This window comes from Podarcis bocagei, assembly GCF_964188305.1.
Source record: "Podarcis bocagei genome assembly, chromosome: 5".
Classification (NCBI taxonomy): Eukaryota; Metazoa; Chordata; class Lepidosauria; order Squamata; family Lacertidae; genus Podarcis; species Podarcis bocagei.
The window spans coordinates 66,528,116-66,544,638 of NC_138129.1; the positions used below are offsets into that span (position 1 = coordinate 66,528,116).

Sequence of the window (16,523 nt, forward strand, 5' to 3'; positions counted from 1 at the left end):
GAGTAATCTCCTGGACCAAAAGAAGTGAGTGGCTGATGAAATGCTTCCGCTAGGACAAGGTTTTCTACCTGTGCAACTGAACTGCTCCCTCTCTTTCCCCTGTGTGCCCTTGCCTCCAAACTGTTCTAGAAAGTTGGTGCAACTCCCAGAACAGATTAAGGGGGCATATGGAGAGAGGAGGGGAGGGGTTCTGATGCACAGCCAAGTTGTTGCACTAGTAGAAGCATTAGTAGATACCACCCTGAGAGGCACAGCACAAGAACTAGAACTCAGCAGCTGCTTAGCTAGGCACTAGACACAGCCTTGATGGTCACCTATTTTTTTACTTGAGCATATAAATTTGAACACTGCATTGTTTCAAAGCAATTGCATGAGTCCTGGAATAGGAAAAATACAGGATATAAATATAATGGTGAAGCATGGGGCTGGATCTTTAGCTGAGCAGGTACTCCATTAACGCAGCCCAAGAGGGATGACTCTGTCTGGGAGTCCACACAGGGGCCAATGAGCCAAAACACCTCTTCCACTGGCAGCCTGTGTTGGGTCGTGGCACCCAGTCCACATTGGGGTTGACTCCCTAGCACGGCTGACCCCACTAGGTTCCTATCAGCCGGCATGTGGGCTTTCTGATGCTGGATACATGCCCAGTGCCTAAGAAAACCTACTGACATCTGTAATCAATAATGTTGTGGCCTAATTTCAACCCAATACCCATCTCCTATGTTCATTTCCATGTTCTACCCCACACCGGGCTGTGGTCATCGTGCCCGTGACAGCATTAGTCAGCAAAAATTTGTGGATTTATACCACTAGTACATTTATGTCCACACACCAACCTGCTTTAATAATTGTTCTACGAGGCTGCCTCAATGCTACCACATTACTGCTGACTGAAAAGCTATAGCTCAACAATAGTAAAATTCCCTCTCCCTCAGAACAGGTGTGATATTTATGAATGCACAATAAAAAGGATGTCTCAGAGTTAACTAAAATATTTCAGTGATTGATTATGATTGGCATGAGGTTATTATGGTATGGTATTGGGGGAAAGAGGGAATTATTTTGTCACCCATGTAATGAAGCCTGGCCAATGTTCTTGTTTTCTTGATTTGCCAGTTCTATTCATAACAGGCTGATAGTAGACATAGCTGTAAAAACCACAGATTGAATGCAAGGTGGTACACAATATATTTGTTCAATTCAGCTACTACTTAAATAATACACATATATGTCTTCTTTATATGTTATTTAGAACTCTTTGTTCTTATTTCCTTTAATTCCCAGTGGCATCCCAATGTAATACACACACACACACACGACTGGCATTTTCGGGAGGTGGCTGTTTGCTTGCTTGCTTTTTTTACCGATTTAGAATCACAATTATAGTTTCAGTCAGGTGATGTTTAATTACAGCCTAGACTTGAGTCAAGAAATGCCTTGAGTGGATGATCCCATTATCAGAAGGTGGGGAGCCAATTTGCACTGATTCCCCCATCTTCCCAAGAATCTCTGTGGTCTCTGAAAAGCTGCTTTGAAGGGTTGGGGGACCCTCCAGAAAAAAAGTGAGGGTGGCATGGGGTATTTGGTGGGGAAAGGGGTAATCAATTAAAATCAACTCCCCTTTTTCCACCTGTCAAACCTCAACTGGGTGAAAAACCTCAGCTGGGTGAAATCCTTCCATTTGTGAAAGAGCAATTTATTTATTTTTAACCGGAAGACACAGAATTGCTGTAAGTCAGTCAGTAAGTAAAGATTCAGGGAACCAACAGAACCTCTGAATCTAGCCTATGTCCATTTGGATTATAAGGCTATCAATGGCTACTAGTCACGAAGTCTGTTTTCTACCTCCAGTGGCAGAGACAGTATGCATGTGAATAACAGTTGTTGGGAATCACAAATTGGGAGAGCATTGCTGCACCCAGGTCCTGCTTGTGGAATTCCCATACGAGACCCCAAATTCAGCCATATAAGTATGCAGACATTTGCAAGGTTTCTGTTATATATAATTCCAAGTTTCCTTTTCTGATTTCATGAAAAACATATGCCACTTTTATTGTTTTAAAACAATCAGTTAATTAGGGATTCTTTTTACAAAACAGGAATGCAAGCAACATTATTCTTAATATAGATCTACCTTCTGTTTTTTGTGTATCTACCACAGCCTGTAAACTAGGAGAGAATGCTTGCCTTCAGCACTTTTAAAACTATATCTGAATGGCTGTCATGCTCTATGACTATAGTCTAACAATAGATTTCCAGTGGGTGCACAAATCCAAATCACAGCATTATGTAATATTCAACAATAGTCTGCACTACACAATCCTTATTTCCCCACAATAATTATGAACTGCACATAAAATATGGCTAGATGTAGGCAATAGTTTTTTGAGAATATAAGAGGACAAAAGTGTTGTGCTAGATCAGAGCAAAGACCAATCCAGTCCAACATCCTGTTCGAACTGTGGCCGGCCGAATGGAAACGGAAAGCTTGCAAGCAGCACCTTAATTTGGCAGTCCTTTTGCTACTTGTGATTCACAGCAGCTGGTATTCAGAGACATACTGCCTCCAGCCCCTAGTGGCACAACACAGCCATCATGGCTGGTTGCCATGGATAGCCTTACTCTCCATGAATTTTTTTATTCCTCTCTCAAACCAGGCAAGCTGATGACAGTCACTACATCTCGTGAGAGGGAACTGCATGGTTCTAACTCAGGCATAGGCAAACTCCAGCCCGCCAGATGTTTGGGACTACAATTCCCATCACCCCTAGCTAACAGGACCAGTGGTCAGGGATGATGGGAATTGTAGTCCCAAACATCTGGAGGGCCGGAGTTTGCCTATGCCTGTTCTAACTACATGGTCTTTGAAGAAGCACCTTTCTTTAGGCAGTCCTGCATCTTCCAACATGAAGCTTCATCAGTGGCTCCAGGTTGTACAATTATGAGAGCGGGAGAAAACCTTATCTCTACCCACTTTCTCCATTCCCAGCATCATTCCATAGGCATCTTCCCCCCCCTTAAAGCCCCAGTGTTTTAACCTTTTCTCACAGGGAAGTTGATCAAGCCCCTTGACCATCTTGCTTGCCCTTTTCTGAAACTTCTCCAGCTCTTTAGTATCCTTTTTGAGAATATTCACAGTGTTCCAAGTGTGGTCACACCATAGATTTGCGCAACAGCATTATGATATCAGCAGTTTTATTTCCATGGAATTCACCCTTTTTTGGGGGAGGGGGTTTGCCACACACTGAACTGACATCTTCATTGAGCTAGGCACTGTGACTTCAAGTTCTGGTCCTGATCAGTCGCTACCAGTTCAGATCCCATTAGCATACATATGAAGTTTCAGAGGGTTCCGCCCACCCTTTCACAATAATACCTGATAAAATAGGTTAATAGATTTTTAAACCCGTATATCAATACATCACATGCATTCCGTATGCAAGGAAACAACATTATGAATATTTATTCAAGCTCGCCGTCCTTGCATTTGAGGCTCATCTGATCAAATCTTTTGATCACATGGTGTTTTTTCATTTCTTGAATATAGCTGGCATAGTGAACCTATGAGCATATTAAGCTGCTTTTATGTGGAGTGAGACCAGCTGCCTTTTTCAACTGGCAAACAGTCCTCCAAGGTTATGCAAGTAGTCACAGCTCTGAAACTTGACATCCTGTTAATTGGAGATGCTAGGGATTGAACGTGAGATTTTGTGTATGCAAATCATGTACTCACCACTGAGCTGTGGCCCCTTGTTCAGTTCTCTAGTTCCTATTAATATTTCCCCCAATTATATAAATTCCTCTTGGCCAATCTGCTATAAAACAATCTACTTTCTGCAGTCCTTTGCTTGCAAATGTTCATCTTCTTCATTTTTAAGCTGTAAATTTCCACACTGCATCAACTTTCACCCAACACTATCTTCAGTGGAGATTATACATGTTTTGCAATGCTTTTCATTTAGTCATAGTTAATTTTGCCTGTCAGTCAATGATCTTCATGTAGAATTTCAAGCCAATTCTTGAAGTTCACTAGAAAATGTTCATTTGTTGTCGTCTCTCCCTTTCTCTCTCTTCATTGCTGCCAGCATTTCTGAATCATCATCAGTTGCAACAACATTGATCAGTACTGCCTGCCTCTCAAAATGTCAAACATTTATGTTTATGGTTTTTGTCCAGATGATATTTTCAGTGTTTGTGAAGGAAATCCCTCTCCAATTATTTTTGATGTTGACTGAAAGTGAACAATGGCTAATTAGCAGCTAGCATGACAAGAAGAAATGTTCATCATTGAGAGGTAGTTGGGTATGGTATGATGAACTAATGGGAAATGGAAGTTCTGCCAATGATGTCAGCAAAACAGAATCAAAACTAGGGCCAAGATAGGCTCTTTAAACACATTATACTCATTTCTAAGGCTGTAATTTTCCCCTGTCATCACCGATTCCTTCTTTCTCATGAAAGCCTCCTAAAACAGTGTAACATAGGCCACCCATAAACATTTCTATTTTCAAAAGTACTCCATAAATCTTCATTATTTGCTCTCCAACTTCATTTGCTGACAAGGAATAAACAGCTATTAAAAACACACAGCCCTAGATTGCTACATTTTAGTTGTACATTCAAAGTGTTGAAAGAACTCGAACATTAAAGCTAAGCAATTTACATCACCAGTGAGACAAAACAAAATGATACAATATCTATTTCGTTTAACGTTGAAATAAACTGGCCCCGATCCAGCATGAAGTCAGACACACTAAAGCCCATTCGTATCTGTTATTAACTTCTTACTGGATTGTAGTGCGTGGTATTTTGGGAGGGAGTGATAAAGAAGCAAACAGATTACTATCACCATCACCATGAAATGTTTCAGGGCTGTTTTGTGGGTGTAATGGCCCATCCAAAGCAGCTTAAAATAAGAAAACGCCACACAAAAAAGAAATCAAGGGTTCAAAAATAACCAAACTCATTCATAGAATCATAGAATCATAGAATCATAGAATCATAGAGTTGGAAGAGACCACAAGGGCCATCGAGTCCAACCCCCTGCCAAGCAGGAAACACCATCAGAGCACTCCTGACATATGGTTGTCAAGCCTCTGCTTAAAAACCTCCAAAGAAGGAGACTCCACCACACTCCTTGGCAGCCAAATTCCACTGTTGAACAGCTCTTACTGTCAGGAAGTTCTTCCTAATGTTTAGGTGAAATCTTCTTTCTTGTAGTTTGGAACCATTGCTCCGTGTCCGCTTCTCTGGAGCAGCAGAAAACAACCTTTCTCCCTCCTCTATGTGACATCCTTTTATATATTTGAACATGGCTATCATATCACCCCTTAACCTCCTCTTCTCCAGGCTAAACATGCCCAGCTCCCTTAGCCGTTCCTCATAAGGCATCGTTTCCAGGCCTTTGACCATTTTGGTTGCCCTCTTCTGGACACGTTCCAGTTTGTCAGTGTCCTTCTTGAATTGTGGTGCCCAGAACTGGACACAGTACTCCAGGTGAGGTCTGACCAGAGCAGAATACAGTGGCACTATTACTTCCCTTGATCTAGATGCTATACTCCTATTGATGAGGCCCAGAATTGCATTGGCTTTTTTAGCTGCCGCGTCACACTGTTGGCTCATGTCAAGTTTGTGGTCAACCAAGACTCCTAGATCCTTTTCACATGTACTGCTCTCAAGCCAGGTGTCACCCATCTTGTATTTGTGCCTCTCAATTTTTTTGCCCAAGTGCAATACTTTACATTTCTCCCTGTTAAAATTCATCTTGTTTGTTTTGGCCCAGTTTTCTAATCTGTCAAGGTCGTTTTGAAGTGTGTTCCTGTCCTCTGGGGTGTTAGCCACCCCTCCCAGTTTCAATTCAATCTCCTCAAAAACCCCTCCCAGTTTCAATTCAATCTCCTCAAAAACCAGGAAGCCAATAAAAGGACCTTCTGTGTTTTTTTCTGTTTCTGCACTGTGCACTGCTTTGATGGCTTCATGCTGTGAAGCAGTCAATAAATCTGTATAACAACAACAACAACAACAACAACAACAACAAAGGTGGAGAGATGAAGCCACAAAGACACCCACTGCCTGTGGAACACTTATAGAAGAAATGAATGAAATAAATCAAAAGGGGACCATATTAAGAATCCATCATTCCTTCTTGCTCAATCTGTAGGCTTCTTCAAGCATTAAGCCATTCAATTACAATCATCTGGAGTGGGACCAGTCCTGCATCCACAAGTTGATTGAAGGTCTGAAGAATAAAACTTCTTGTTTTGCCAACTGGCAGGGGTTCATTTTGGACATACAAATGGGGTAAAGGGTAAATATTTTTCTTAGACAGCTAAAAGCAAGCTACAAAGCATTACAGCTATGCTTACGGTCCCTGTGGTTTCTGGCAACCCCATCAGCAATAGGGGGTTACGTTAGTAGCCTTGACAATATTTATGCATTCTCGCTACACCGAAAGATCAATTAGTCATTGGGCGGGTAGCAGTAAGATGAATGGATACTCCCTACAGCAGGTATTGCCACTGGATCCTGCCTTTATCTAGAAGATAAATCTTCTAGATAAGGCTTACCCAGCAGATTGAAGTTCCCAAGGAATCTCAGCACATAACTAGCCATGGGGAAGCAAAGTATTACGGAATACTAATAAAGAGACAGTATTTAAGAGTTTGAAGATCCCAGGCCCACAGGATTTCTAGTCCTGAAAGGAGCATTGCTGCATACCACCTAAATCTTCATGCAAGGTGATAGCAACCCTTGCTTCTTTGCATGTATGTCTATGTTCCCATTATGGCCCTGTGCTTCTGGGGAAAGCTTCAGAATTCTCAATAGCGTCCACTTGCATGTGCCTGTTTTTCACAAAGCAGACATAAAATGTAGACTTTCTGGGAAGAGAGGAGGGTAGCTTATGTGGCCATTGGCCACCAACTTGGAAAATCCTCTGCAGTGAACCACCAATACTTTACAGTGCTCAGGAGGGAATAATCTATCTGATGGCACGGTGTGAGTTTGTGGCTCTCCAGCTGTCAATACTATACTGTTCAGATTTGTTATGATCTTTGGTTGAGCAACAAATCTACTGATTGACTGTAAGTTTTAGGCTCAGGAGAAGGTATGGGGAGGAATGTTAAAACTATAGAAAAAGTGCACCAGAACACAATGCTTCTCAACCTGCAAAATGTTTCAATTGAGGATCGCCTTCTAAAGAAAGAATGTGTTCAAACAAACAACTAACAACTTGGGTATAAATGTACTTTAGGTTGTATTAAATTTTATAGCATAGCTTTTTTTATAACACTGTGGTAAAATGAAAAGAAAAAGCAAATTCTAGTGAGCTATATTATCAGCTATGTTGCAAGTGAGACTACCAGACAAACCCTAAGCACGACTTTTAAGTGTTTCTTTCAAGACACTGCTAGATTAGTTCATTGCACAGCTGTGTCAGACACTGCATGAATGACACAGAAAACACATGAGAATTTCTACAGAAGCAGTGGGAACTCTCATTCTTTATAGTTCAAACTATACATCTTCAAAGCAGGGCAAATTTCCACACTAAAGACTACCATATTTCAAAAGTTTGCGAAGCTAGAATTTTAGTGTCAGCATCTGCCCTCGGCATTGTGGCTACCAGGGGTAGGCCAAGTCTTTGCTGAAGATTTGTAGAATGCCTGTATCAAAACACTGCTATGGTTTTGTAGAAATATGCACTGGTTTGGCAGCAGAACCTGTTTCCACAGTTCTGATTTTTTTAGAGGATAGGTAAAGAAAGACATTAATTAAGTAGTATGAAAATATATATACCGTATTTTTCGCTCTGTAAGACGCACCAGACCATAAGACGCACCTAGTTTTTGGAGGAGGAAAACAAGAAAAAAAAAAATTCTGAATCCCAGAAGCCAGAAGCAGCGAAAGCAGCGATTCCTCTTGCTGTTCTGGCTTCTGGGATAGCCGCAGAGCCTGCATTCTCTCCATAAGACGCACACATATTTCCCCTTACTTTTTAGGAGGGAAAAAGTGCGTCTTATAGAGCAAAAAATACGGTATATAGCCATTCTACACATCAGGGTTTTTGGGTTTTTTAGAGCTAAAGTAACCTCTGCAGGTGTTAGTCCAGTGAAATTACGACAGGAAGTAAATAACAGAATAGCCCTCAAAGACCAAGGAATGATTCTGTCTTTTTTATTAATCGGGAGATAGAAAATCTGCATTTCTCTCTGAAGATCTGACCTTGTAAGTTAAAATTAATAAAATTCTTCATCTTGTGTTACTTCAGCTCATGAAGCTTTGCTATGTGAACAACCTTTACAGAAAAAGGTACCCCATCATTAGCACAGCCCTGCATTCGGTCATAGATGTTCCAACACAATATGCACAAAGGAAGAGCCAGGGGGGAAAGAAAACTCACACAAATGCCTTGCTTCCAGCAAAACAGCCAACAATCAATTTAGCACAGATAATACCACAAAGAGAATATAAAAAGCACAAGGCATTTCACCACTAAGCCAATGCTGTCTGCATCTGCTGTGTGATCTTTGGGACAGAGGGAAACAGAGAAGCGCTTTCATAAAAGAAATCTACCAAGGCAGAATAGCATTTGCCCAAAGAGCAGCACAAACGGTGAGTGCACAAAGACAGGAAAGAGACAATTCAGCAGTAATAGAAGTAATACTGCTCAACACCAACTGTGTGTCTACTGGCATGACAGCAACATATATGTTGTCATTCCTTGGAAAGACAGAGGGAGGGAGAGAGTACCCAAGCATACTTTGGGGGTGTATGTGGATACTGACCTGGGCTTGAGACAGGACTAGTAGTAGTAGGCTCAATAATTTCTACAAAAAGGGAAAAGGAAGAAAAAAAAGAACATTTGGATATTAATCACATATGGAAGACAAATACAAAATGAGACAGTCATCGGTCATGGTCATGCAACAGATAATGCTTATGAGGTTAACTTAGGAAACAAGGAAGACAAACAAAACCCACCAAGACTTTGGCGTTTTCTGTGAAAATCATGCAGTAAGCAAAAACCGTGTTCATGGGTGACACACATCAGTTTCTTTATTCATGCATCACTAAGACATAGGAGTCAAAATAAAACACTCTGAGAGACAAACTACAGCCAAACTGCCTTTGCTGACCTACCCTTGAAGTTCTCTGATAAAGTTGTCTGGTAGGTGACTGAAATCAGCATACAAAATACACCTTAATATCCATCTTTTAATGTGAATACAGATGTAATTATCTGCTCACACAACTGATTTTTAAAATTTTATTGGGGTTTTTAAAAAATGCATATGTCCATACAAAGGTCCAAAATACCTTTCAGTGATTTCTTTTAATCAAGGATTTTTTTCAATGCATCAAATGGACAAAAATGGTGACATACATTTTGGTTTAGTAAATTTGAAAGGAAAGTTTAAAATAAGGTTCACAGCAGCTCAGTGAGTCATGAAACAAGGCATTAATTTAAGGTTTTCTCAATACAGACCAGCTTTAATTTTATTTAATTGGTGGCATTCAATAATGTCCACTCCTCTGTACAATGGAAATCTGCTTGCATAGCAGAATGTAAACTTATTTCCTTCCCCCTTGCAGCCCCACAACAAAATCGCTCCACAGGGTCCCCCAACCCTCTGGAGCAGATTTTGGGGCACATGGGTGGCAGTTTCAGGGGAGAAAACAAAACAAAAGCCCTGTGTGTTCAAGGGGACACTTCCTTGCACTACATTGCATTCCACCCATTGACTTTTATTAATGGCCAACAAACAAATCATATCAGATTTATAAATATAGATAAGGTACAAACCAGTAGCGGTATTTCAAACCAGAAGCAGTATTTTCACACCAAAGTCCAATTGTCCACAAACACTTTTCTTTGGAATTGTCACACTGATTTAGTGCAAGTTACTTTTAAGTAAGTATCCAATGGATTGTAACATACCATTTTTCACTTTTCATTTCCATCTATATTTTTGTCACTCTCTGCCTGACACAGCATACGCAAATCAAAACCAGGCTAATACACAACTCAAAGAATTAAATTCAAATGACCATTTCTTTAAAATGCTGCTGTATTTGAAATGAAAAACATGTCAAAATTGTGTATCATTATATTCTAAGCACTTTTTTTTGTAAAATACATTCTTTCAGCTCTCAAAAAAGAAGAAGAAAAGCCACCATCAACTTCACCTATAAATTAGCACATTTTTTAAAATGGAAAACGATTTTGGATTGGCACTTCTCTGATAATTATGCTACTTGAAGACCTTGACCTGCTATGCAGTAACTTCACAATTCCTTTGAGAAGCTAAAATGCATGGCCTTTGAAAGGCTATTATTTCGTATCATATACTGTCAATCATATCCAAGGATTGAAGCCACAGTATTAATTCTCCCTCCCTTTTGCTCAGACAGCTCGTAGTTGCTCTTATGCTGACTTGAAACGCCATGGCATTACTTCAGATCAGAATTCAAGCATCACTCTATTATACGGTAAAAGAAGTAAGGAGCATTAAATTTTCACTCACACTTAGAACACATTAGCTTTCTTGGGGAGTTAACCTAACCCTTTGCACATATTGGAATTATGTATAAATACTGGTAGGGAGGAATTCTTCTGCATCTCAGGAGAAGAAATATCCCTGCAAATCAAGACAAAAGTTACAAGTACCAGGAGTTTTATTTCTCCCCTGTGGCACACCAACAACATGCGTTCGCGGAAGTGATGATGGCTGCCAGAAGCTGAAATTGCACATCAAGTGTGGTAGTGAATGCAGCAGATCCAGCACACAGATTAGTATCCATTAGAGAAACGAAAGTACGGTAACTTGAAGATGTTCATAATTGCCTGTTGCTGCAGTCCTATCACATTTACAGAGCAATCCAAACCTGGATCCACCATGCTTGATTAGGGGTTGGATGGGGGTGGAGGTAGAGCAGGAAGCCCTGCTAGAAATCAGTGCTCCAGTGAGCCTTTCCAAACAGCAAGCAACCAGCAGAAATCCCTAGAACAGGACGAGGCACAAGAGGCAGAAATAGAACAGGGTCTGCTGGATAATTAACCAACCATACTGTTATCATGTGATGTTATTGAGACTGGCCTGGGTCTGGAAACAGGCACAGTGAAAGGACCCCTGCCGCGTTCCCCTCCTTCTGTCCTGTGGATGTGGCACTGGCTTAAGGCAACCTGGGACAAACCCCATGTGGAATGGGAGAGCAGGGTGAGTCAAGGAATGTTTGGTCTGGTTCAAATGTGCTCAAAAGCAACTCTCAGAGTATGGCTGTGGATTAAATAATCTGGCCTGGCATGAACATGCATGGCATGTGTTCATCCTAAATACTGAACTGCAATTTTGCAAGTGCGTGGTGGGTGAGATTACCCCCCCCCAAAAAAAAACCCTTTAATTGCCCACAGGAAGCTGTCTCTGTGAGCATACTTTCTCCATGTCAGAACTGCTTCCTTCACACTGCAGTTAATGTGACTAGCTCTACATGGGAACTAATGCAACCTAAAAATGATAAATAATATATTTGAACCAGGTCCTAGTAAAAACCTAATAGGGTTAGTGGTTGCAAAGAACATGGGACAATGATTTATTAGGAGGGTGAAATGTTTTAAGCAGTGAAGATGAAGCTTATTAGGAAAAAGGTTTTACAAAAAATAATAATTCCCTGTTAAAGCCAAAAAAGAGAGAGGTGAAATTAGCAGAGGAAGAAAAACTATTCAGTTGCTGGAAGGAATCCAAATAACTAGCATGGAGTAGAAAGGAACTTTCGTTGGGTTTGTTAAAAGTGCTGGGAATTGTAGCTTTTTGAGGAGCCTCCTAACAACTCTCAGCACACTTAAATGAACTACATTTCCCAGGATTCATGGGGGTGGGTCGTGGGTACCAAGTGGTATAAGAGTACTTTAAATGTATGGTACATATGTGACTTTGATTTAGGGCTCCAAGAAATGTACACAACACTTTCAATACATCCATAGTTCCCAAGGAATTGTGGTTATCTTTATTTTAAAAAGCATTATTCAGTGGTGATGATGACATAAATTTTCTCTCTTGCTGTTCTGTGATAACATGTTATTCCGACACTGAAAAAGTTAATCTTCCTCCCCTTCCTGTTTGGTCACTTTATAGAAGCTATAGGGTCCATTTAATACAGCAAACATCATTCTTACGATATTTACGGAGGCAATTCTGCTTGCCATAATAATCTATATATATCTCAGAGTAAAATTTCCACAAAATCAGTTTCTAAAGGTTGTCCAGGAAAAGAAATTGCTTGCTTTTACCTGCAAATGGGATCGTTGAAAAGAGGCCTCTGTGCATTCACACCCATGTGACTAAGTCACAGCTCATAGCCTTTGAGGAATCATCAAGATTGATGCAGAGTTTCCATTCTTGCCAAGTCTTGATATAGAAATTCTAGTAGCTTTCCTGAAATTTGTCGTGCTTTCAGCACATCAGTTTATGGGTGTTTTAACCTGTTTAGACATCTGAAGTCTTGTGAACAGGACATACGTGCAAGAGAACAATTACCGTATTTTTTTGCTCTATAAGACTCTATCTCCTGATTAATAAAAAAGACAGAATCATTCCTTGGTCTTTGAGGGCTATTCTGTTATTTACTTCCTGTCGTAATTTCACTGGACTAACACCTGCAGAGGTTACTTTAGCTCTAAAAAACCCAAAAACCCTGATGTGTAGAATGGCTATATACCGTATTTTTTGCTCTATAAGACGCACTTTTTCCCTCCTAAAAAGTAAGGGGAAATGTGTGTGTGTCTTATGGAGAGAATACAGGCTGCGCAGCTATCCCAGAAGCCAGAACAGCAAGAGGGATTGCTGCTTTCACTGCACAGCGATCCCTCTTGCTGTTCTGGGTTCTGAGATTCAGAATATTTTTTTTCTTATTTTCCTCATCCAAAAACTAGGTGCGTCTTATAGAGCAAAAAATACGGTAATACCACATAGCATGATGCAGTGCTGCAGCATGCGAAAGCTACATGCACAAAAGCATCCTGGGCTATTACATGAAACAAGGAGTTGATACTGAATGAACTGACATGCATGATGCAACTGAAGTCCAATGAATTCAGGGTAGGGGTTGAATTTTCTGCAGACATCTGCTCTTCAGGATCAAGAAATGGGACTCTCTTTCCCTTCCTCACATTACATTTCCCTTCCTTCACATTACTAGTGAGCAGGCTGAATTCTCAGAGGCCTCTTTCAAATAATTCTGTTCACAAATAGAAAACCTCAACTGCTGCATCAATCAAATACTACCAGTTTGAGGGTTCTGCCATACAGTTATCCCCAACATTTGCTCTCCTCACCTCTCGGATGATGGCAAAGAAGCCAAATCTTAATCTGGACAAAATGACGACATTGTGGGTGAGGAAACCAGTTTATCTAGATGGAGGTATATGATCAGTCCTGGATGGGATGGCAGTCCCCCGAGTTAGCAGTTTGGGGGGGGGGTCTTCCTGGATCTGGATCAACCTATGATAGCTGGCATCCATTTTCAGGAGTTCCTTTTATCAGATTCATTTGCCACCTGGGACCCTATGTCGCGAAAGCAGACCTGACCATGGTTATTCGTGTGCTCTGGCTTCATACAGATTAAGCTACTGTAACATGTTCCACATGAGGCTGCTGTTAAAGACAGTTTGGAAATTCACGTTGGTTCAAAATGAAGCTGCCGTGTTCTTTATGGGGCCAAACAATCGGAGCACAGAATACATGGTGCTCCTTCCAGGAGAGATGCTTTCAGAGAAGGCTCTTTAAAATGGAAACCTTTCATTATTTCCTTAAAACCAGGCCTATAAACCACACCCTGATAAGCTCTATGAAGTTTCTGGCTTTTAAGCAAATGTTTCACAATGATCTCAGCTAAACAAACTTTTCAAACTGATTTCTTTTATGAACATAAGGATGTTGATGGATATAGACATTCTCAATATAAATATCATTACTACACTCAGTAAATATTGTTGCTTTGTATAATTTGTGAGAGTAATAGACCTAAAATATTGTTATGAAACAGAATACAAAATGATGTTTTTAATTAACCACTGATAAATCAATAAAAACAAGCTTTAGGAAACAGATTCCAAAGTTAATATACCGGTAATGTGCCAAAAGGCCACAGATAGACTGACTAGTCTTCAGATTCTGCAGAGATGTTTAGAATGAGTAAACACCTAGATACTGGATTCTGCTTCCTCACCAATTACTCCATTGGGTGTTTCAGAAACAAATGTTTAGTTTTTAATTATGTCATCTATGGGAAATAGTTTCCACAAACCACAAACATACACAACATGCCCAGCTTTCTGAATTCATGCAACTGTAATAAGAAGCTCTTAGATTCAACATATTTCAAATAAAAGAATGATGCTCAGACAAAGAAATGGTGGTATTTTTATATCACTATTATGTGAACATAAGGCACTGCATTTTTCTCCTTCAGGAAAACCAGCAGTAGAACAAAAGGTTGTTCATAACAGTCATGATGTCTAATCTGTCATGTGTTAAGGCTTCTATCCGATTTTTAATGGGAAACATAATTAATTTTTAACTGCCCCATTACAGCCATCCATGCCTCCTTGTAATGATTTTCCCTCACACATGCCCTTAGGGTAGTATATCAAAAGACACTGTATGGGAGAAGCAGAAGTGGTAGACATCTTCAGAAATCTTTCCTCGCTATTTATCCACTTATGACTTTGTAACATGATATATCCCAGTGAAAATCCAGAGCAGTAGCCATTTTGCTCTTTCTTTTTTCCACAATACAGCAGTACTACAAGGCCATTGGCTGTTTTTAGCCAAATGAAATGAATAAATTAAAACAAGTTTTGCACATCATGGCAACTTTTACTATGCCACAAAGAATGGGAAACACATTCCTCCCCACCGCCGCCGCCGGCGGGGATCCAGAGAAAGCAATGTGTATGTTGGAAAGCTTCAGCATAGAAACAAAGGAAGCTCTCTTATACCAAGTCAGACGACTGCTCCAATTAGCTCAGAGTTGTCAACATTGACAAGCAGTAGTTCTCCAGGCAGGAATCTTTCTTGCCCAGCATGGACACCAGGGATTGAAGCTGGGACCTTTTTCATGTAAAGCATGAGGCATCTACCATTGAGCTACATCCCTACCCCCAAATCCTGTGGTCCTTCCCCCCAAATCATGCACATGGTTCTTCTGGTGGGAGTATCCCACTCTAGAAGCCCTATAATCTACGTGGAACAGAGGGGCTGCCATCAGATGGAGGGGTTAGAAATCCCCCATGCACAGATGATGTTTCACTTTGTTCATACCATTCTGCCATCCCTTATTACCTAACGAGACAGAGGACGATGATTTTGAAAGGAAATATTTTATCTTCTCAAACTTGATTCTTAGATCCATATTCGGAATCTACTTTATTCCATTAAAACAGAGACCAAGCTTCTTTCAAAAGAAACAAGGTTGGCTGAGACTTATCGCCATGCTTATAGTAGACCCACTGAAATCTATGGAATTTAAATTAGTCATGAGTACTAACTTAACTTAAAACCTATCATTTCAATGGGTTCAGCCTAAGCATGATGAAGTCTGGAGTCAAGCCAGGGAAAAAACCTCCTTCTTCAGATTTAAGCATTTCAAAATTCTTGTACACCAACTCAGCTACTTATTTGAAATCTTCTTATCAATAAATGCACACTAATGACAGGATCAAAGAACCCTCAAACTCCTTCCACGAGCTCAAGAGGGTCTGATTTTCCTTTAACAGGAGTTACAAATCTCCCACCCTTTTAGGAAATGGATTTTTGCACTGAGGAAAATATTAAAAGTACAGATATGGTGGGTTCTTAAAAACTGCAGCATACGGAAACAACTTCACCACTCCTTTCTCATGGACTGGCCTCTTCAGCAAAGTGAATGGGGCAGGTTGTGGGTACAAGCAGCCTTGTTTTCTCTTCTCAAAGTAATATTTTAAAAAACCCCAACAACCCCCGCCCAAGGATTCTGCTTTTATCCATTTTGAGAAACATAGGTAATCATACAACAATCATATCACAAATTTCCTATTCTTGGGGGGGGGGGGTTGTAGCACACACTGTGGGAAGGTTAAACTGCATCCCACTTAATAACATTTTCTCAGACCACTCAAGAAGATGGAAAGTATGCAACCAATTATCATATAGAAAAAGTCACATCATCTGAGTGAAGTAAAGAGAATACTGTTAACAGTTTTAACATTTTGCATCAGGCAACCATCAACTTTCACATAACAGCCTATCCAAGAACCTCAAGGGAACTGAGCAGCAGTGAGCTAGTATGGGCTCCAAAAACATGTCCTTTTGTCAGCACTGTGACCCAATACCCCTGCAGTAGAACAGAAAGAATTGGTAGCCCCAATATTTGTACTCCATGCTCCCAACTTCTCATTGCATACTCTTGATAACTTGCATCCGCAGCACTGTGGAACCTGGCCCAAAATGCAAAGGCAGACCGGAGTTGAAGTGCAACATTGCCTT

The 16,523-nt window shown here is 40.5% G+C and overlaps 1 protein-coding gene across 2 annotated transcripts in view; it reads right to left on the reverse strand.

Annotated features, from left to right (window-relative positions):
• NEGR1 (neuronal growth regulator 1) overlaps positions 1–16,523 on the reverse strand; it is a 457,176-nt gene that overhangs the window by 53,191 nt on the left and 387,462 nt on the right. The window contains exon 7 of one of the 2 annotated variants that reach the window (XM_081193857.1): positions 8,787–8,828. The exons of the other annotated variant lie outside the window; for it this stretch is intronic. Coding sequence (XP_081049983.1) covers positions 8,787–8,828 — 42 coding nt within the window. The remainder of the gene's footprint in view (positions 1–8,786; positions 8,829–16,523) is intronic. 2 annotated transcript variants of the gene reach the window in all.